Source organism: Syngnathus typhle, linkage group LG1, assembly GCF_033458585.1.
Source record: "Syngnathus typhle isolate RoL2023-S1 ecotype Sweden linkage group LG1, RoL_Styp_1.0, whole genome shotgun sequence".
NCBI lineage: Eukaryota > Metazoa > Chordata > Actinopteri > Syngnathiformes > Syngnathidae > Syngnathus > Syngnathus typhle.
Window position 1 is genome coordinate 15,360,050 of NC_083738.1, and position 23,951 is coordinate 15,384,000.

The window sequence follows — 23,951 nt, forward strand, 5'->3', positions numbered from 1 at the left end:
TGTGATTCCTCTTATCAGTTCTCTTCAGGGAGCTGAAAACCCTGATAACATCTAACTTAAAGAAGAGAAGGAAGCATGGGGGGAAAAAACGGAATAAAATAATTCCCTTGGGTTACCTGTCACTCGCATGCCTACAAAGTAAAAAAAAATTAATTAGATGCTGAAAGTGTTTGAACATTTAAGGCGAGTACGACGGAGAGACACACTCGTTTGCAGAACAACAATTATGCTGAGAGTCACTTTTTTGATTGAATGTGGCATTCACTCTGTGGCAAAGGAAAGAGGGTGGGGGGGCAAATCTCGGGTTATTAAATTTGCAAAAGGTATTGATTATGTGTCTTCTGTCAGCCTGCCCCAGAAGGGAGCACTGATGGCTTCGACATCTAAAACAAATCCTTCACATGTCTCAATCTGCAACACTCTTCATTCTTCAATCACTCTCTGCATACAACACTAACATATTCAGCTCTTTATACTGCATTAAACGGTTAAATAAATATATATCAACACTATTAAATATTTGATTTGTGCTTGTCAAACTTCCAATAGCCTTTGGGGGTTTAAAGGGTGATATTGAATACAACGCCAGCACTATGTAGTTGTTGATGTGAGAAAAAAGATTTCCCCTCGGAACCTCATTCTGTTTGAAAAAAGTTTTGATGTACACACAAAGACCAAGATGAGAATTTCCTACCTCAATCGGTAGGATTGATATATAGTTATATAGGTCTGTTGAATAATCGGAACCGCAACTGACGGAGTCTGACGTCAGCGCCGCATTTACTTCCGAAGTCAGCGGAGTGGTTTATAAGTGACACAGAGGACTTAGATTTCGATGGATTTGGTGATTTGGAGTGACACAGATGGTTTGATAAATGTATTTATGTTACAGTTATTTGAATAACTCTTAATATGGTATGTCAGGCACATTCTCAGTTCCTCTTTTATGTGTTTATGTAACGTTAGCATACTGTACTGTTCAGCCTGTTGCCTTTTAATGTCTGTTCTTGGTGTTGGATTTTGTCAAATAAATTTCCACCAAAAATGCGACTTCTACTCAAGTTTCCCCCTTTATTGTGCGTTTTATGGCTGGTGCGACTTATACTCCGGTGCGACTTATACTCCGGAAAATACGGTACATAGGACTAAAGTGATTAGGTGGGTGACATTTTCACTTTTCATTAAATGTAGCGGCACAGAATATTATCCTTGCATCTGTTGTACAAGAAGGGAAATAGCTTTAAAATGGCAATTTAAGTCGTAACTGCTTGCTTGGGGCATATACAGAGCCTGTTGTCACAAGTACTTAATAGCATTTTGTACAATATTTTTTTTATTGCAGTAATCTTTGTTTTATTGACTAGTTATTGGAAATGTAACCTACAACTCATATCTTTGAAATTCTGGCAAAATAAAGTGTCAAGTCTGCATGAACTAGATATGGAGCTACTGAAAAACTTAGGACAGTGGAATGTCTGCGGCCGTACGATTCAAATTTCAACCAACCAAAAGAAGGCAGTATATGTGTGCCGTTTGTTAAAGGAGACAAAAATCTCGGATAAAAATGTGATGTTGACCAGCGTTTTTAAACATAAAAATTGTGTCTTGGGGGGGACAAGAGGAGATTGTTTATATTATTTGTCCAACTTCATCACCATCTTGAGGAACATGACTTTTAAAGAAAAAAACAATACTTCGGTCCTGTACTTCCACCAACTGTGTTGGAGCTGATGTTTGACACCTTTTTTTTCAACAGTGTCTTTAATTAATATCAATCTTTAATTAATATCAAATTTGAGGCGAGAGAGTCGTGGGAATAGAAATCCCTCTCAGGTATATTATATACCGTATATATTTCCTGCCTTGTATTAGCTGAGGATGAGGTCCGGGAGAATTAACAATCGTGAGATTCAATTTGGCTTCACTAGTGCGACATTGCAGAGGACATAAGAAGGAACTCAAGGCTGGGAAAGTATCCAAGTGGTGCTATCTATCACTAAGCTGCAGACATAGACCCAACGTAGAATACCAATCCATTCAATGACCCCTCTTCTCTCTTGCCAAATAATGAATAAACATGAGTGGCAGTGGGATGTAGGTCAGGGATAGGGTCAATCAATCACCATTCCACAGCTACTTAATATTTATGAGCGTCCCACAGCCACCTCCTTTGCACCGGGACCTGAGCCGGACACAGATTGGAGCGGCTTGCGCTGGTCAATAATCGTGGAAAAACAAGACGCAGGTTCAGGTAAGAAGAAGTAACCCCGCCGTGGTGTTATTGTGTAAGCAGACGGGCTGGTGAGGCATCTAGAATGATACCCTCAAGCGCTGCGATCAATACCCCACATTGTCCTTGGAAACAAACATTGGGCCATCTCATTTGTGAACCCGCTCAAGCACATCATTAATCCAAGTGCCCCCCCCCCCTCTAGAAGCACACGTTTCACCTGAGTGTGTCAACATAAAGTGTCACTCACGGCAGCGCTTTGTGTCAGCGGGACAAGTGTGGGATTTGATAGGATTTAGGAAAAAAAGGCTGCAGACATCTGCATGACAATGGCAGGTGTCTAGAACGTGGCTTCCCAGTGCCACTCATTCATACATAGCCCCAGAGAAGATTGGTGAATTATTAAACAGCTTGGTGAAGAACTTTCTGACTCCGGATTGAATTAGTGCCAACTTATTAACTTTCGAGTAGACACCAGTGGAAGGAAGACAGCTACAAGAAAAGAGAAGCATCCTCAATATTTTGAAGTGGCAAACTTCCCTACAATATGAAGTGCTGATACGGTCTAAATTCCAATTGCAGAAAATAGGAGCATAGTTGTCAATAATAGAAGCACTGTAATAGTTGTAGTTATAGAAGAGGAAGCGTAGCTTCCGTTATCATGCGTTACAGCAGCATACTGGTAGTTTTTGTTTACAGTAGCACTGCTTTTAGTAGTAATAGTTTTTCTAGTAGTAGTAATAGTAGTAGCAGCAGTTATTGTTTAATAATAATAATAATAATAATACATACTACGACTAATAATAATAATAATAATAATAATAATAATACATCAAACTTCACAATTGTACTCAAAGTGCTCACACACTCATTCACGCATGAAGCTTACCACCACCGTAAGTACATGTGTTCCCACAGCTGCCCATAGGCAGGCTGACAGAGGCATGGCTGCCAATGTGCGCCTACGGCTCCTCCAACCGAACATTCGTATCCAGTGTGGGTGGCACTGGAGGGGAGGTGTGTGAAGTGTCTTGCCCAAGGACACAATAACACGCGACTCAGACAGAGCTGGGTTTGAACCGCTAATCCTCCGGTTAGTAATCGACCTGCTTTATTGCCTGAGCCACGGGCACCACATGTGACCATAACACAAGTGTAGAACATTTTTGTAGTTAGCAATATGTGTTTGTAGTACCACTGGTATTAATTGTTATAGTGGTGTAAAATCAGTTGCAGTAAGAGTAGTTTTATGACTAATGTTCTTGTTGCTGTAGTAGGCGTATTAGTAGTGATGATGTTGTTGTTGCGCATTAGTAGTGGGAGAAATAGTACTAATGGTATCCTAGTTGAATGGGCTATAATGAGAATTCCACAACTAAGAGTAGAGACTTGCTTGTAACAAGAGTCAAGAGTCACCCTGAACAGAAAGACAAGTATAAGGAGATGTAAAGAATGAAGAAGTAATGTAAAGGAGGTGGAGGTGAAGAACATGAGCATATTTGCCCAACCTACACTGGCCTCCCAGAAGGGGCTTAATATTGTGCACAAGATCCTCAAATCCCTCTCTAATGAAGCAAATCGCGAGGGAACTTCAGTCAATCAAAGTCATCATGTTGACTTACCACTTGCTGCTACATCAGCACAAGTGGTCATCCATATAATTCACACAGGGACAGAAAGAACAGGACAGTGGGGCAAAGGATATTCCATCTCGGCCCGAATGTCATCCAGGCGATGGGAGAGTTCGATGGAGTCCTCCTCCTTGTTCTCATTGAACACCTTGAGCTGGATGTCCAGCTCTTCCGTTTCTTTGAGCTCCTGAAATGAGTTGGACAAATAATCACTGGGGTACATTTTTTACGGTTGTCCAAAAATGGTTGATTTTAGGTGGACTGACTAAGTAAAAGTAATGTTAACAGACAGTTATCGATCCAGGCTAGATCCCACGTGAAGACTTTAATCAACAAGTAATCCCAGTTTCCCAAGACTTCAATTTTAGAAAATGGATGCAATCAAAAGTGTTGACATAAAAAAAAAAAAATGGCATTACTGGTTGTAATGCAACGGAAGAGAACTTTGTAAAACACTTCACACAAATCCCCGACACTGTGAATAGTACAAATTATTCAACACCTGTTCTATTCGCGAAACACTGTGGGGGCTCTCGCTTGAAATGTCAGCGGCGGAACTGAAAGCAAGCGATGTGGCCAAATGAAGCCTAATTTCTGCCGGTGTCGACCAGTCGCCGTCATGTTTTTAAGGCCCATCTGTCTGAAGCAATGACGGTTCAGAGTGAGTATGATGGCGTAAGGAGATACGGTAGAGGGAATAATAAATGCATGCATGAAGAAGACAGGTTTATTTATTGTTTTGCACTGCACTTTTTATGGAAATCAGCTAAGCTTGTTAAGAATGACAGAGCTAATTTATATCGATAATTTCGAACTGTTGCTTGGCACACGGGCATTGTAAAATACAGCAGCGCTATTCAATTAGCGGTCTGCGGCCCACATGCGGCCTAGCTCCAGGAGTGGCCCAGCCTGTGGTCCAGCCTGCCTGAATTGAATTATATTCAAAATTGCCACAGTGTTTGAATGCAACACTGGCGACGCCTACCCACATTGGTGACGGTGTTGTTTTGAAGTGTGCCTAGCGATGCTGGGGAAAATAACATGTCCGTTGCAACTTTGAAACATAAAATTGACGATAGAAAATGTCGATTCACTAACACATATCACCTGGCTATATTTATTGATTTGAAAATTTGCCCATACTGAATAGGATAGGAAAGACTCATGGAGTGAAATGGCTTGAATCTTGAAATGGAATATTCTGCAGATAATGTGGACAAAAAATACACATTAAGAAAAATGCAATCATGACTAAATTATTGTGGAATACACATTGATAAACTCCGTGATAAATTGTTAGACTGCAACCCTAGTAATCTCCTAAACCGTAGTCATGCAAATGCCGGGGCTTCTTCACAAGTCAAAAATTCCATCTTGACTTTTAATACATGTGAAATAATCCAAAGCAATGCTGCCACATGACATTTTGATAACTCACAGGAAGGATCTTTTTGAGGCCACATCTTAGGAACTCATTTCGCAGATGTATCCGGAAGTCCAAGTCATCCGGGGAAGTAACTAACGCATTGATGAGCTGCATGCAGGCAACCTGCGGAGTGTGCAAACACAAAACACATTTGCGGCTTCTTACAAAATGAAGAAAACATCATGCACTTCTGTAGCAGTCATTGCCTCGCTCATGGATTTGGGGGGGGTTCAAACGTCTCGTGTTTCTGTTTTATTACTGCTGTCAATGCCACTGTAAAAAGAAAAGAAACAGTGGATAAAGAGTAAAAAAAGGAAAAGATAATAGAAGGTGAAAACGCTACAGCCTGGATGTGCATTATAAATGGATTCATTGGAAAAGAAAAGCACTGCGTGTGTTTTGTGTGGCGGGGGTTACTTGGAAATCGCTGATCAATTCTAATGAGCAGTAAGGTGTTTTAAGGGAGAAGACCATGGATAAGAGCGTTTTCCTTGGACAGCCAATCGATAGCGGGCTGAAGAATTCCCATGGATGCTGCAAGCTGTCTTTGGAAAACCTTGACCTGAACTCTTGGCTCAGATGCACTGCTAAGAAGTCAAAACAATTGCTTAATGCTCAACCGACGATATTGCCCATATGAACAACATCATTGGGTAGTCAATGTCTGAAGCTTTTCCAAATAACCTAAGTTTTCTTTGCTGGAGAAATTTTGTCATCAGAAAAAGACAAGAAAAAACAGACATTTTAAGACAAAATATTACTAATATTATTTCAAATTAACACTCAATAAACAAGCACAACATCATTTTAGAGTGACTGCCAATAAACCATCAGGCCACAGAAAGTGTGGTGGTCTTAATCGTGTTATACTGAAGTGGTTTCTTTTCTGGCTTTTGACACGATTTGAGAGAAAGACGCTTACCCAGCTTTCCCAAGTGTTGCCAAGCAGACCAGTAGGATTGTGACCTTTTTGAGGTGTTAGTAAAAGCTAGCATTGAAAATACGTCTTGTGGAGCATCACAGTCTGTCTCCTTTGCTAACTTGGAATGAGGAATGTCCGAAATTTTACTAAGACGTGGGAACTGTTTCTCCAAATAGTGACATTTCTTTCCCTTCCAATAGTCTCCTTCCCAAAACATTTTTTTGCAGGCATTGAGTCCAAACTGGTTGACGAGAAAACTCAATTTACTTTCCAGTAAATCATTTTTATTTACTTAACAATGAGCACAAGACTTTTGTTATTAATGTAAACGTTTAAAGGTAAAAGACCAGCATCATCACAAAAATATACACGGTAAATATTATCATTATACTTGTCGCTGCCTCACCACTTTCCTGCAGTAATTCTGCTGCACAATCCCCGCTGTTAAAAGAAGCCATTCCATAAATAATTACCCACTTTAGGGATATAGAAACATGTATCGAGTGGGTTCGTTTTCATTGTTGTTTATCGTTTTCCTTCCTTCGACTGGAGCACAGTTTTGAAAAAAGGTAGGTGAGCTCCCTTTTGTTGCCCTTTCAAACCAAAGCCTTTTGAGACCTTGAGGTGGTTTGGGGGAGAGAAAGATAGAGGAAATACTTGTAAAATGTGAAAGACATGAGAAAAGTAGAAGAGAAACTGAGCTGTTGAGGCTGTTGGTTGGAAAAGATTAAAAAGAACCTTGGGGGGACAGAGCTCAAGGATGTTGGCGTTTTTAATTAAAGCAGCGGCAGCGATGAAGCTTTTGGCGTCATATTCTATATTACCCAGCAATCACATCTCATCGAGTGACCAAGGTGCTGTGGGCTCGACAAGTGGACGTGAAGACGCCACCGCTGTCATTTTAACTCCTGCTCTTAAAAATGGTCTCCATGACAAAATCAAACTTGAGGGGCTGAAAGGTATGGTGTGCGGTCCCTGCCGCCTTGAAAGAATGCCATAATAATCCGAAATGCACTGTCAGATTCTGTGAACAATGCTATATTGGAATAGACTTTAATCGATGTGGTTTGAAAAAAAAGTGCATCCCCAGCTGTCAAGTTTGTGTGTGTTTATATATGGGAATCCAAACCTGAAGCTGTTGGGCATCGTGGTTCTCTAGTCCTTCAACAATTGGAGCAAATCTCTCCTTATTATTCCGCTCTGCAGCAATTGTCATGGCAGCCAGGATCTTATCCAAGCTGGAAGAAAAGAGATCACCGAGAAAAGGCTGGGTGGGTGTCAACAAACAGTTTTATCACCTCGTTGACGGGACATTTATTCACAATTTTCAGATCAAACATCATAGATCTTATTTTGAGTGGCCCTTCTTTACAGGCAATCCTTGTGCTTGCACTGCAGTATATCAATGTGTCCTTATCATACTTTCTACACAATAATGTAGGGAAATAAATATGGGTTTGTGTTGAGTTGACTGGACAATTGTGTTTAAGAAGCTTTCTTAGCAGAGAAAAGGCGCAACTAATTGGAGTGGACCAGCAGACTAATGTGACTAATATACTTTAATGAGAATGTAAGCAAATTAGAGAACTTGCAAGAGCTCAAGGCAGCTTGTTCAAACAGAAAAGGGACGCTTTTGGTGTGTAATACAAATGCACTAATGAAAGTAATTTTACCTGTCATCTACCAGACTTATTGTCATGCTTGAATCATTAAAACTACCCCAAAGTAGCTGCCTTCTCACTGAGGGTAATCTAATATGTTTGAGTAACTAGTGTTGCGTAAGACACGACTGGAGATTACGTCTCATAAGCAGGCATTGGGCATAGCTCTAAAAATATGTGAAAGGCCGCTTCAAAACAGGCAATAGATCTGCTTAACTTGTCGCGTTCTTTCTCAACGCTGTCAGCTAAACATGAGCCGGCGTCACGCCATTGGCTGGCAGCGAAGAGACGACTCAACTCGTGTCGCTGTCACTTGCTACACGGTAGCTCGCATCATTCCGAATATCCCCCCATGGTGAACCCAACAAATTCCCAATGCGCCACTTAAGAGTTACACTGTATTCCCAATTAAATATAGTGAACACTATTTGCAATATTGTCAAAGCAATGAGTGAATCCAAATGAGCTGGTCCAATTGACAGGCCAGTAAAGCTTTGATGCATGGTACAAGGCACTTTTGAACGTGCTTCGAATCTGTGTTGGGACTTATACCAGAAGTAATAAATAAGTCATTTGGGGGCTTTCTCTTAGATAAAGAGAGAGGGTTTATTCGTTTTTGATTTGAAATGACCATTTTGGGGTCATTTTGGCCCCGCAAAAGGCTCATTGAAAAGCAAATTTGTCTGAGAGAATTTGTTCACTTACTACCGGGATACAAGTTTGTATGATAGATTAGTGGCAGCCGACCATAGTAAAAAGGTTTGTCAAGAGTAAATATCCATTTTAATTTGTTGAGTCTGAAAATGTTTACTTTCAGATAAGATCTCCCTGTAACAAAATCATGGAACTCCCAATGCGGAGTAAAATATTTTACAGGCATAAATGTTCAAACTTTAAACATGTTTAAATATGTTCCAACGTATTTACAAATAGGTATGAACACATGTCCAAACGCACTCAAATACGTTAGAACGTATTTGTATAGGCTAAATGGTATCATTTTTTTCCATGATGTCACAACTTGCGCATGTGAAAGTATTCGTTCATTCTAAAACAAAAACTATAACTAATAAAATCTACACAATAACAAGCATTATCGAAAATAATAATAATAATACCAATAACAATAATATGAACAAGCAATATCTAATTGAATTTACAACAAAATAAAGAATCTGAATTTGATAATATAGCGAGTGTCAATGAGAAAAAAAAAGTCACACAGAGAATATTTGTATTTTATCCAGTAACTTGCGTCATACAGACGACAGTTGTCCTTTGATGTGGGATCAAAAATCCAAACTATTCCAGTGACATTGTCCTTCAGACCCTCTTCTCAACCATCCCGCTGCTAGACATCAGTATCAAAAGCGTGAACGTATGCAGTTTGTGTAAAAGCTTAAGGCCTTACTGGAGGGTCAGAGATGCGTGACACGACACTGAACTGAATATGTGGGTTTGCTGTTGCATACAAATCAGCGTTGGGAGTGACAATAAATTACCAAAAGACAAGACAATTTAAATGATGTTAGTTATATCAACAAGACTGTAAAGACAGCCAAACACATCCAATGTGAACCAGTCAACTCTAATCTATTGTGAGACAATCTGCCAATGTACTTCTGCTAAAACACCGGGGTGGGCATGCAGCGTCCACGCTTTTACAAGCACATGCCACTCAGTGGGGAACTACAGAGGCTTCTGCAGACATGATGGTGTTTTTACAAGATTCTGCATCCAGTTTATTATTATCCTAGAAACACGGAAAAGCATGTAAACACAGCAGAGACGGTCCACGTTAACCTTTATATTTACTGTAATTTTCGGACTACAAGTCGCGTTTTTTTTTCATAGTTTGGGTGGGGGGGCGACTTATACTCAGGAGCGACTTATATACATACATATGTTTTTTTTTCACTTTTTTGGGCATTTCATGGCTGGTGCGACTTATACTCCGGTGCGACTTATAGTCCGAAAATTACGATATTTGTCAAATGGAACAATTTTGGAATGGAGTCGTGCTCATTCCTTCTTGACAGTCATTCACACTTGTATGTCTACAAACTAAACAACTTTCACAGTTGTTGCTATACTGAAAAGGCTTAAAACATTACACAGCTGGTTTCTGCAGTTTTTTTTTTTTTATAACTGAAAGACCACAGATCATATAATGACTGAGGGATCACACTATTTTATCAAAGTAACTGGAGGCAGCAGAAAAGCCTTGTGAGAGCAACATTTTACAGTGTCACCAAACAAGGAAGATGAATCCCCGGTTACTGTTGTTTGCACTGCTATCAGTTCCGAGAAACCCATTAAATAGAAAAAACTAGTTTGGCTGAAGTCGTGGACTCGAAGTCCTGGAGTGGTGACTGAATCTAATACATTTGTAATCTGGTGGTATGACTTGTGCTCACCCTACGCTTGCATTTGGATCAGAACATTCTAGCTGAACTGTCAAAAGAGTGGCGTTGTATTTTTTGTTTGTTTGTTCATGCAACGTGGGTGTAGACCATATCAATCAGTATTGTTGCAAATGAACACGCTCTTTTTTTTGGTGATGGTAGAAACACGAGCATGAGATCTACAGACAGGTCAGCTGCGGCCATTGTTATCCACCTTGCGTGATTAAATGATTGTAGCGCTAAAAGTTCATGGTTATAAACTGTGACCACTCTTGAGACCAATTATTAAATCTGATGTTTTTTAAGCCCTGTTGACTACTAATAAAAAAAGAACCAAACATGACCAAAAATGTCAAGGCTCCAAACCCATCATCTGCTTTTCGATAAAAAAGAACCCACATTTAGACTGAAAGTATTCTTGATTTGACAGTTACAATACAGCAACACGGAGAGCATTTGTCAAAAGGACTAAAAGTACCAATTGTAGCTGTCCAGCACTGAGCCATTTACAGGAGCAAAAAGTTGAAAGAAATTTTTGAACCGACGTTTGAGTTCACTCAGAAGATAAACAAGGATATTTCACGCAAACACCGATGAGTGCGGTTCAAGGAAAAACATAAATTCCCACATCAACATCATTACATAGGGATTGCGTTTCGCGCCAAAGTTCAGGGTACTGTCAAACTCAAGAATATTATGTCTAGAAGAAAAAGACTGGTAAAAGTGGGGATTTATTTTGAATGTGGCTTCCCTTTGAGTCTCGTTATGTTGGATAACCCTTTCAAGAAGACAGCATTGACCTCTAAATTCCACAACGCATGCAATGACGAGAAACATCTTGTTATCAATGACTTGAGACAGCGCGAGCAATCAGGTGATCGGCCTTACATGTTTTCCTCGCCGATGATACAGAAGGCCGACAGGATCTTGACAGTCTCGGTCATCATGCTGGTCTGTTTGGGGTCGATGGATCTCGCCAGTAACAACAGGCTGCGCTCATCTCCCAGGATCCTTTGCAGGCCATACTGTCAGATAGTAAAAGCAAGGAGAAGGATGAAGGGAAAAATATTCCGGTGGGTGTAAATTAATCCGAGCTCTCAAACATGTCAAATTTGACTTGATCAAAGATTCAAGTATGTACGATTTAACTGCATTTCTTCAAATAACGACCAGCGAAATGTATTCAGGTTAATGCTGAGGGGACAAGGCCTGGACGTAGGGCACTTAGTTTTAGAAATGTTTTGTTAAAATTATGGTGAAACTTGAGTCTATTCAAATGGAGGCTTGAGTAAAATAATAGCCTCAGGAAAAAATAAAGAGAATGATAAATGCATTCAAGTGAGGACAGAACGTCAGGGACAAACACTTTTCTGTAGCATTTACTATGTCTTCCGACCAGGTGCGGGTGACCAGTGGTGGGGATTAGAAGCAGGAACATCAATTGGTCACTGAGCCTTGAAATGTGTGCCTCCACATGAGAAATGAGCAAGACCTTACTAAAATTGATAAGTAATTGAACTGAGAGCAGAGTGGGGATGGTAAATGTTAAAATTAGCTTCTCCATATTAGCCCATTATCTTAGACAGCATCACCTCCAGTGGAATCCAGACCACTGCGTAAAAAAGAAAAAAAGCCTCGCGCACCACACACATCCATACATGTCTGTCTATGTTAGCCCTGCGAATGGCTGCCAACCAGTTCAGGGTGCCCACACACACGCACACACAAACACACATAGTTTGATACATATTTCCGTACATCCGGTGTGATACGCTTCAATGACGGTTCAAGTGGAGCGATTCAATTTGGTTAGATTCAGTGGGATTTCAATATGATATGGTTCGGCTAAGTTCAAGAGGGTATGATGCGATTAAATGTTTGTTGTTGTTTCCCATACAGAAGAATTTACTTGTCAGCACTTAAACCGATATATCGGGTCCACATTTATTTTTATTTAATTCATCGGCATCTGCCAATATCTGTGTTCAGTAGTGCTGATTTAGAGTCAGGAACGTCCGTGGGCAGCTCCATATAATTGCGGTGGAACATGTTGCCTTAGTGAAGGACCCCAAGCCAAAACCTTTGGAATATTAATGTTTATTCATCACGTGTTTCTTTCATTTAGATGTATAGTTTACACTCATGTTTCAACAAAGTTGAAAAAATATTTAATGTAAATGTTTTATATATTTCATACTTGGCCAATTTATTGATTTGTGTTCAGTAAATGATGATGTTAAGTTCAGAAATGAGAAAAGAGATGAGAAACTCACTTTTTTTTTATTAGTGTGACTTTTTAGTGTGCAAATAAAGCACAAAATTTCTACATATCGGCCCTAACAATCGACCATAAAAATCGGCAGCTCATATCGGTCATCAGTTGCCCCTGAACTCTAAATATTGGCATCGGTTATTGAAGAACAAAACATATTGGTCGATCCCTCCTTTAAATCTGTCATTTCCTTCAAACATAGTATCTCTTTTGTGAAAGACGACGTGATGCATGTTTCCATATATTTAAAAGTGGAACCATTTCATTTTGTTTGATTTGATGCACTCAATAGATAGGCTTACGCGCGCAGAGAAATGACTGGAATGCTACCAAAACGATAAGCTCATCTATAATACACTACTTATTTAGAGTTGTCTAAATTCAAATTAATGTAAACATAGTTTAAAAAAATGTATTGATCCATACAAACCTTGTTGTTCATGAAAGCTTTCAAGCATTGGATAAGTTTATGCTGATTCCGTTTATCAATGATCTCTTGCCTAGAAAAGAAATAGAACAATATTTAAGAGTATGCTTTTCATCAAAGTAAAATACTTAGTAGGACACTCACTGTTTCTTATCCAAAAGCTTCTCCAGTGCATCCAGAAGAAGTCCAAGACCCTCATGACCAAAGTTGTTCACCCAACTGTGGAGGATGTAGAGGAACACAAAACATCCAGTCAGTATTTTTGACACAGTCTTGGCACTGAAAGACATTTTAATACAGAGAGTGAATTAAACATAAATATTGGCTGAACCCATGAGAGATTGAGTCATTCAAACAAATATCTTGGGTTCGACACATTAGGATAAATGTACTCGTGTAGTGGGTTTTAATTCCCGACACAACCCGAGCCGCACAACCCGGCGGTGGCCTCCCTGACACTGAATACGGTTAGAATTTAAACTACACCCATTTAGGAGCAAATGAACACACATCCATCTTCACTCGAGTTCCCATCACTGAGCTGTTTGTATCCAGCCTCTCCTGCAGAGTGTGGCCGTGTTGCTGTGCCCAAAAATTGAGCAATGCGAGAAAGATAACACTGTAATCGATAACGGATTGCGAGAGATAATTGCCTATAAACCACAGCATATCGGGAGACGGCAAATGATCCAGTGCAGATGAGCCTGTTTATCTAAGGAGGCAAGCGGGAGAAGGGATCGTGGCGGGGGAGTAGCGGGGGGTCGGCTGTGTGGTCACAGCCAGATGATGCCATTAACATTGCTTGTTTCCAGGACCCCCAAGTGTCAATAAACACAAAATGCATGCAGTTATTTTCTGATGTTAAAATGTGCGAGTCAATAATGTATCTCAAATTTTGACAAGCATTTGGAATAATAATAGTTTGAGCATGAAAGCCTTTTCTATTGACTCGCTGTGTCAAGGGAGGCCCTCGATTAAGATGGGGATGCTGTTGCCTGACTGTGCTGAGGTATTACTTTGATCGGTGACTAAATCAGCTCAGAGTATCACTCCCACCCGCCAATGTACTTAAAGGGGAACGCAACCCAAAATTTGTCTTTGTAATAGTAAGTTCTGTGCAGCCCAACTAGTCAAAACAGTGTTCTTATTGTTTTGTTTGTGAAATATGAATGAAAGAGGCAAAACCCACTTGTTTTTAATCAATATCAGGGGGATAATAGGAGTAATATTTGTGTGAGTGAACAGTCTTAAGAATGCTGGTTGCATTCATTTTAGGTGTGGCTATTTTCTGGCCAAATGTTTCTCTTTTCCAAAGCAAATGTGGTAATATGAACATGCAAAGAGAAAGTGAGAAGAGAACTGGTAGATATTGTTCACATCAATTTACTCAATCATATAGAACAGTACAATGGCACTTAGGAACCCAACGAGAATTGAGAAGTGAAATGATCGCAAGTGAGTTTGTTTAGCTGGTGACAACAATGTTATGCTATACTGAAGTTTACAAATAATATCTGCACCAGATTAAAAGAACAATTTACATAAATGCTCATCTATTTGATAAAATAACTCCAACTATACCAATTTCAAGTTATTGGTGCAATAAAAACAACAAATGATACTTCTACAATGTCCACTCTGGGAAATATCACAATTAATTCTTCCTGTAAGCAAGCACTGAAAATTGCATCGTGTCATCTTTATCTTTTTCCTGTAATGTTTCATCAGAAGTGGGTGGGGCGACTTTGATGGAAAGTATCAATTTCTTCCTATTATGTCCCAATTGAATTCCTTCAGTTGTCCTCCTGAGGGAATACTGAATCGTTCTGTGCCACAGAAAGATAACAGCAAATAGCACTATGAGTAGCGCGAAACCAAGCACCGCCAGTGTCGGCTTTAGCATTTAAGCATGTCAAAAATGCCACTCCATTATAGCCTGACAAAAAATAGCGTTTAGGGCCAGAGAGAGAGCGAGAGAGAGAAACAGAGAGAGAAAGAACAAGAACGAGAACGAGAACGAGAACGAGAGAGAGAGAGAGAGAGAGAGAGAGAGAGAGAGAGAGAGAGAGAGAGAGAGAGAGAGAGAGAGAGAGAGAGAGAGAGAGAGAGAGAGAGAGAGAGAGAGAGAGAGGTACTTAAAATAAATGTGTATATTTTTAATGTAAATGGACAAATGACTTTCTGATTAGTAACAGTTTCAAAATCAGCCCACACACTGGGCAAATATGTACAAAGTATTCTATCAGCCATGTATACCAAAGAGAAGTCAGAGGTGAGTAGTAGATGACTACTCGATTGCACCACTGGATGTGATGGTTGCTTGTTTGTGATGTATTTGCAAGTTACACGGTCCCTTCTGGATGTCAGGTGTGGGTGGGAAAAAACACTGATCAATGCAGAGATTCATTTTGCTGAAAATTATGCCTTCACTCTAATGAGATATGAGGATGACTTTTTGCGTCAATGAAGAGATTTAGATTACAAAAAATAAACTACACTTTTAGAGCAAGAAATCAGTGACTAAAGTCTTTCAAAAATGATTTATTTGACAAAACCAAAGTAATTTTAATAGCGTACTTTGCTTGAGCCCTAATAATTCAACACATTTTATGTTCCTTAAAGGTTCCAATGTTGGATAATGCTGATGCTACATTGAGTCCTTTCAACAATTTAGTTAAATAACGTCTTTCAGCCTTACATTACTCTTCAAAGGAGAAAGGAACAGAATGCCGGCCTAGATCGAAATAACTACGTAGAAAGCATCAGTTCTTTTCACTGCTTTGTTTAATATCTTGTTGAAATTGATGTGAATCCTGAATGGATGTACGAAAGCACTATGCTACGGATACAGATGACTCAATTATAAATAAAAGTGACACAGCTGAAGCTGTTCATGTGCGATATTATCTCTCACACATCAGTGTCTTGTCTTCACTTTTGATTGGTAGTTATACCTTCAGTAGTCACATGCAGTCGAAGGAAGGCAGAGAGGATCGGCCACCTAAAACCCTGACAGGAAGCAGGTGACTACAAGTAATGAATGCGTGACAGAAGTAGCTTTGTTGACACCTTTTATTCGTTTATAATGTAATTACGAGAATTATAGTTATTAAATGGCATCCAATCTAAATGGCTAGACTGCAGTATATCGGATTTACAATCCCCCAAAATCCCCATAATGCCAATTGAGAAACTGTTTTGCCAAGATTTATATGAAATTTGAGCCCCCAAAATAGTTTCACTGTGCAAAAAGAAAACATGAATCATGAAATAGTGCAAACATTGGTCCGCAACAGAAAGAGCACAAAAACTTATGCTGTAGGTGTTATTAATAAAACGGTTGAGTTCTACAGAAAGATTTGAGAGAAGGTGACCAAAGCACAGCTAAATATCGAGTAGATCTTAAAATGCATGGAAAAGTTAATACATACAGATGCTCAACAGTTTAAGTTAAGATTTTATAGTTGACAAATGTAATGAAAATGTGTGTTTGGCTGATAAAGAAAGAATTCATTCAATGAATGTTTTCAACATCTCACTTATCAGTGGATTAAGGCATAAACGTCTTTTTGCACTTAAGCGGCAAGTATCAGAAATAACTAACTAAATGGAAAGGGAGCATAGAATAATTGTCTTGGGAAAAACGAGTGAAAAACATGGCAGCTGAAAACAGTCGTCAGCCGTCGCTTCGGGCGATTCCATCTGTGGGAGGCTGTTAGGATTCCGCATGCTGCACACCTGTGCGGGACTGCCTGCGAGATAAAGCCCTGAGCACAAAGGCCCTGCAGCCACCTGCGCTGCCAAACAGGTGCGCAGCCTCACCAGTTAAACTATTAAACAAACACAAGCCTGTGGGAGCAAATTAGCCGTCTGCCCAAACACACAGGGACAAGAAGAAAAGTCATGCTAAGCAGCCATGTTCAAAAACAACATATTAATGATAAAGCTGTTGTTCGTCATATTTAATTTCTGTGGTACCTTGAAGTTCCAACGCCACAAAAAGTTTTACTGATTTGGGGCTTGGGCAAAAATTTGGTTAAAAATCGGTGCCAAACTTTTGGGAGCCGTAATTTTCCAAGGCAAAACAAAACAGGTGATCAGTCAGAGAATCCAATGTTGGGGGAGCTTGACAAACTGCAATCCATATGAACAGTCAATAGGTCTCATTTCATCCATAAAAAATGGAATCCAGTAACTCATGCGTGAGTTTAGCATTTTTGCATGATGAATGACTTGCCACTTGCTTCGTTCATTCAATTTCCTCTTCCCTCGCCAACTTTACTTCCCAGGCGTTTTTTCCTGTGCTCCGGTTTCCGTATTAGTCCTACACTAGGTATTATTCAGTAGTTTTGGTTTTGTTTAAAGTTAAATTGAGAAAAATACATAATATTAGTAATTGTAGTATTCAGCCCAGTAAACACGGTTACATTTAATTGATGTATACCTCTAAATAACACAACTTTAAAATATATAAAGAATTTTTGTTCAGGGGCAAAAACTGTTTCCTTATTTGGCTTCAAGAAAAGCCTGACACTGGTACACTGCCATCCAAGTCACACTCGCTTTCACTCTGTGATAACAAACCGTATAAGGTTACATTAACATAGAGGAACCAGAAGAGTCACAAACAAAAGTGTGCTGTGATCCATGACAATCAAGACCATTCATATTAATTAGGAGGTACAATGCATTGAGCGCTGAATATTACAAACTCCATCATGCTCTATATCATGGGTGGTTGACTGGAAACTTCAGTATTTTTTCTCAGATCTTAGTACAATCCATCAATTCCATAGTAGATCTCAATATAATCCATACATGTGTGTGTGTGCGCGCGTGTGTGTGTGTGTAGTTGCTCCAGTAGTTGCGCGCGGCATCAACTTTCCAGTAGGGATATTATAATCATGAATAATCTTTCTGATGCCCTCAAGAACCCTGTGGACCTGCCGAGCCACAGGAGGTGATCCCTTCATAATGCACGGTGACCCTTACATGCTTGCGGGTCATTGGAAAACACCCACAATAAAAACCCGGACTCATGTAGTACATCCACATAATGGCATCTTTCTGGGTGGGCACTCTGACTTAAATCCCCCTTGAGGCACATAGCCAGAGGGATTTCACTTCACTGTCCTTCTGACATATAAAGGGGTTAATTAGGTTTTCACAACAAAATATATTAAAACCTCATTTCGTTGAATATAAATTCATCAAGGGGTTGGTTGTGTGTGTGTGTGTGTGTGTGTGTGTGTGTGTGCGCGTGCACACGCGTGTGTGTGCGCGTGTGTGTGTGTGTGTGTGTGTGTGTGTGTGTGTGTGTGGGTGATCGTAATATATAAGCCAGTGAGGGAATCAAAATTACTTTATTTAAATAAAGTCAGGCTTCACGTGGGCGTAGGGTATAATAACTCCAACTCAAGTATATCATCACATCTCAATTTCTTGGTTGAGAAGGTAGGAATCGTAGCAAGAGCACTAATGAATGTATGTTCACCGTTAGTACCTGCAAAGTGGTCAAAGTGAATGTAGGACACATTTTAATTACATTTGCCGACGCGTAGTTACAAAATGTGGCTGTGTTATTAAAGCAAATAGTTTTCAATGAGAACATATCACTGTATGGTCTTTGTTCCGATTAATTTAACACGGCCGTAGTATTGACCGATACAAACATTAAGATAATGCAATTGGGTTTTATTGTACTTCATTGACGCCATTGAGCATTTTGTTCACGTGTCCATCATTAATTCACACGCAGCCTTCAGCAGTTGGTCAGTTCATAAGCACATTTCCCTGTAGTCGTGGGACCAGATATAAAACTGAGTAGCCCATTCATTGGGGACAAAGCAAGGTCTTTGGTAACAAAAAGGAAAATGTTTTGTTTTTAAACAATGAGTCAGTTCACCTGATAAAATGATGACATTTCATGTCTTTTATAAAATACGGTACCGGTACAAAGACAAATCCCAAAATGTGAGGGACTAACCTGACTGGGTTACTGGTGAGAGAAACCCGAAGCGACTCCAGGCAATTGAGCAGTTTTTCTTCTGTGATACCAGAACGAAGCTCATGGACATATTCCTGGGATGAGAGCGTACATTCATGCTTGCTGTTCCTCAGTCCTCCCTGGAAGCAAAACACATTAACTCACATGAGAATGCTATTAAAAAAAAAAAGAAAACTTGTTTTTCAAGTCATTTGAATTATTTGTGAATTATTGGACATATGATGCTTGGTTTCATGCACACAACAAACGCACTCTCAAAGCTCAGTAAATGTTGTTTATTTTAAAAGCTAGCGCCTGATCAAATCTGTTCTAATGGTCTTTTATCAACTTCAAATTTGACAACAGTCATAAAAAGATTGTGCATGCAAATGTATCTCCATATTCCACTGCTTCAACACGTTACCCAGAGAAAAAAAATGTTTTGCTTTTGGCTGAATTACTATGTTCAAATCACATTCAAAGGGAAGTAAAGATACCATACAAATAGAAAACATGTCATTAGATGAGTTATGAACATGACTTCTCGGCAAAATCGAATGCACTCTGTTGATCCCCAAACTGCTGGTTTTACAACAAAGTCAACGGCGCTAATTGGGAGTTTTGCACATAGCGGCATAGCTCATTTATTTGTCCTAAAGCATGCAAGCTGCTCTCCTGTAAGGCATAATCAACCATCTTAGATAGTGGAAAAATATGTGTGTTTTTTTTTTATATTGCGGAAAAATAATACAAATTATACTTGTGTGTGTCAATACCAGTAGCTTTCCACACCCTTGATGAGAATCCATAACATAGAGCACTAAAAGACAACTTCATCATCGTACTATGACAGCAAACTAACCCAGTGTCAGTAAAAGCAAAAAATATGTGGTGCACTAGCAGAGGAATAGGAGGTCTTCCGGCCTGGTTGTCACCCAGGGAGAGGAAGAAAAAGTAGGTGCAGTCATTATGGGGCCAAAATCAATAAAAGAAAAGTAAACGTGCAGCACACTGGCTCTCTGCAGGAAGGGTCAGAGCACACTGTTCTGCCTTGGGAATCTTGGCTCATTTTATTATGTGTAATTCAACCTTCGTCCAGATAAATAAAGTGTATATGTTAAATAAAGGACAGAATTTATATTATATGACACTGAAGAAAACCTTGGGCCATCTGAATAGGGCGAGGAAAAATAACCTTTATCACACCTACCTCCTGCATTTACGTATCCGATCGAGGACCACATATAAAAAGAGAACCAAGATTGAATTTGGCAAAAAAAAGAATTAAAAAAAAAAAAAAACATAATTGAGTCTTTCAAACCGTCCATCCATCCATCCATTTTCTGAACCGCTTAGTCCCCACGGGGGTCGCGGGCGTGCTGGAGCCTATCCCAGCCGTCATCGGGCAGTAGGTGGGGGACACCCTGAACCGGTTGCCAGCCAATCGCAGGGCACACAGAGACAAACAACCATTTGCACTCGCACTCATACCTAGGGACAATTTGGAGTCTTCAATCGGCCTACCAAGCATGTTTTTGGGATGTGGGAGGAAACCGGAGTACCCGGAGAAAACCCACGTTTCAAACCATTATTAAAAAAAATTAGATCCATGTCACAGGGATTTCGGTTTTGAAGCTGGTGCGCCAGTTTAAAAAGTTTTGACGTGCTTTATTAAACAAACAATTCTTATAATATTCATTTTCGAAGGACCGTAAATGCAACATGAGTTTCCAGGATAAGAGTCCAAATCACTCCCAAACAAAATATGAAACACTCAATGGATTTAGTCAAACCTTCAACTCCACAAAGAGAAACACTCAGGAAGCATGTAGGGACTGAATTCCAGAACATCTCAGACTAAAGCTCTGATATCAAAAGTATGACGCACATCAACCACTGAGGTCTAAAGACAAATCGATCCCTGACCCAGCTTGGAGTAATGGAAAGTCCCGAATAACAAATCGTTTATGTGCACTTGAACAGAAGAATCCTGAAAGATCGAGCTGCAGAACCCCTCACTACTTAGTATATTTTCATCTCTGCTTTGTCTGACCTATAGCAACAAAACACTGACCGTAAAGCACCCTTTCAGAACCCCGTCCCACATAAGAAGAGTCTTGGGAAAATATCAACATTACACTGCCACTCAGGCGGCAGAAATACAATCGGAACAGAATGACGCCGGCTACTGGGATATAGAGTTGTGCCCTGAAGGCAGAGGAAAAACGGTCAGCCAAAGTTTTAAACAAAAGAGACCCCGAGAGAATGTGAAGGAGAGAACGGTCAGAAGGAGATTCAAATAAAGTGTATGCAGGGTGGGCAGATTTACGGAGGAGCATCGTGAGAGTGTAAATTGTACACTCGTGGACACACACACTGCCTTTTTGACCACAACCGAGAGCCTCATCTCCCGTCGTTTATTGAATACCCTATCTGTCGATAAGAGTATTTCCGGCCCGAGAAAATAGTGTGGGGAGCAATTACTTTAGGGAGCCTGTCAATTTCGTTTTGGTGGGGTTAAGGCAGGACTGAGGTTCATTTTATCCTCCTCCATCACAGTCGCCCTTCTGTATTGCGCAGGGCGTGACAGAGAACGGCGCTATCTCTGGAGGGCAGGGCAGGTAGACAATGCCAAGGCGACTGCACCTCAACATGTCATCTTCACGTGTAATGAGGCCATAACAAGCTGGCAGCGCACTCAGTGCCCAGTGCTCGGCACACTCGGGCAGACTGATGGATGCATTATTCAGCTTCTCTGTCAGTTTACCGGAAAAAACAGATGGCGACAACGTGTCTGGCCTGGAAGATGCTGCAGTGGGCCTTCGCTTCACCTAGTCTTACTGTGTCTTCTCGCTTTCAAAGATATGCAAGGATGCCATTTTCCTATAACAACAATCACTCATAGTACTTTTAACTTATTTAGTCATACAATGGAAACTTTACAGTGTCAAACACAAGGAGAAAACCTCAAATTTGATTACAATCGGAGTAATTAGTGTATAGCAAAATATTAAACAATAAGAGGCTTGTGGTACATTTCCTTTTCACGAAAGGTTTTTCCATCTTACAGACTTGAAACAGCACATGAAAATAAATTTGCAAAATCTTGAGCATCTTTCGACCAAGCAGTATCTTGTGGTTCAATTTGATATGCAATCTACTACATTACCACAGTAAAAGCTTCCAAAATATCTAACCCAAATGTGTTTGATATTGACAAATTTCAAGGCAATATCGTAGTTGTTTCTCTGTTTGAGTTGCTAACAGCGCAAGTTGACTTTGTTTTTTTCGACTTTAGCAAAAACATAATCCTTGAATCCAAAAATCATCATCTTTTGAGCTCCGTCCATGATACTTGCATCATGATGTGTCTGTCCTCTATACTCCAAATCATTCTAGAGCATAATGGTGGGAGGCCAGGTTTGCCTATGCTACACAAAACACAGCTTTTCTTTCAAAAACAAAACAACTGAAAATGCAGATTTTCTAATGCAAACAGAATCTTAACCCATTCAAATCAAGTTAGATATTTTATAAAGTTTGTCTAAGCAAGTTTCAAGTGCTAAAATGTGCAACTTTGATCTTATTCCAGTAGAGTCAAGTCTTCTGCTATACAAGGACATACGTATATGGTATGAGATGACTTCAATTGTGGAACTTTGTTGGAAAAACATTCCCTACAAAGTGCCTTACATTATCCATCCATCCATCGAGAAATAAAATTGTATTTAATTTTAAACTACCGTTTTTTTCCATGTATAATGTACCCCCATGTATAATACGCACCCTAAAAATGGCATGTCGATGCTGGAAAAAAGCCTGTACCCATGTATAATACGCACCCAAATTTTGACTCCTACTTAAGTCCGTGAACGTAAAACTATTTCAGAAAAAAGATCATCTTTGGGAACAACCGGATGTTATTCTGCCAGTCGGTATCACTGCGCATGCGCTAGCATACTCAATAGCGAAGAAATGTTTTGGATTTGTGTAGGGTACATTGTAACAGCAAACGAGCAGGTGATCGAGCAAGCGTCTGATACGAGAGCATTGTGTTTGTATGGAGCGTGTTTGAAGTGAACAGCAGAGAAGAAAGCGCATCTGTAATGGCGGCATCCGTATGATATCCGGATTTTAAAAAAATAAATAAAAAAATAAAAAATATACTTTTATTTTTTTGTACCCATGTATAATACGCACCCCAGATTTTAGGACAATAAATTAGTTAAATTTTGCGCATTATACATGGAAAAAAAACGGTAGTTGTTCATCACATTAATTTCTTTATGCTGATGTCTTTAGTGTTTTTTGAATTCATTAATAGAAAAGATAGCCCCTCTAATATTTAATAATATTCAAATATGCCATGATTGTATGTTGATCTTATTTTACCTCAACGCTTCGTGAAAACGAGTTAATACTGGACGTATTAAAGAAATCAGTGCTCTTTTAGCACATTAAGCACAGTCTAGAGTTGGCTGAGCGTCTGGGGCAGCTGTGGTAAAGGTCAACGGGAACACGGATCAGTTAAGATGGTGGCTGGCTGGACAATGACTTATCCTGAGCTTCCCTACTTTAAAGGACGGAGCCCTGCCACCAGAAGATAAAGCATTTCATCTCGCCACCAGAGCACATGGCTCCTAGCGCAGTGGGGGGATTTCCCAGCAGACCATGCAACCAAGCCGTTCTTTATCCAATCATTGCATTTTTTTCCCCAACACTGTCATATCTGCCTGACAGTTTCTCACTCTGTCCACTGTGAGGTGTTTTTGAACCCTGGGTGACAGCAGTCTATCTAAACCGTACCAGCAAGGCTTTCTTCTCTATTTATATTCCTGTCGCCATTTCGCTGTCGAGGAAAAAAAATAAAAATAAAAATGTACAGAGCGGTTTGTTGTGTTGCGGCCGGGCAGCTCGCCGATAACGCCAATGCAATTAGACCGCCAACGTTTTCTCAATAAGCAAGGCTGGTAGCGTTACACGACACTGAG

General features: G+C 39.9%; 1 protein-coding gene across 10 annotated transcripts in view; it reads right to left on the reverse strand.

Annotated features, from left to right (window-relative positions):
* Positions 1 to 23,951, reverse strand: part of diaph2 (diaphanous-related formin 2) — a 314,194-nt gene that overhangs the window by 204,154 nt on the left and 86,089 nt on the right. For all 10 annotated transcript variants that reach the window (XR_009713933.1, XM_061273960.1, XM_061274039.1 and 7 more), the window contains 7 exons: positions 18,961 to 19,100; positions 13,119 to 13,193; positions 12,978 to 13,047; positions 11,164 to 11,300; positions 7,339 to 7,447; positions 5,300 to 5,410; positions 3,936 to 4,048 (listed from right to left, as the gene is read on the reverse strand). Coding sequence is in view for 9 of the 10 variants with exons in the window: in XM_061273960.1 (XP_061129944.1) it covers positions 3,936 to 4,048; positions 5,300 to 5,410; positions 7,339 to 7,447; positions 11,164 to 11,300; positions 12,978 to 13,047; positions 13,119 to 13,193; positions 18,961 to 19,100 (755 nt within the window). In the remaining variant the exon portion in view is untranslated. The remainder of the gene's footprint in view (positions 1 to 3,935; positions 4,049 to 5,299; positions 5,411 to 7,338; positions 7,448 to 11,163; positions 11,301 to 12,977; positions 13,048 to 13,118; positions 13,194 to 18,960; positions 19,101 to 23,951) is intronic.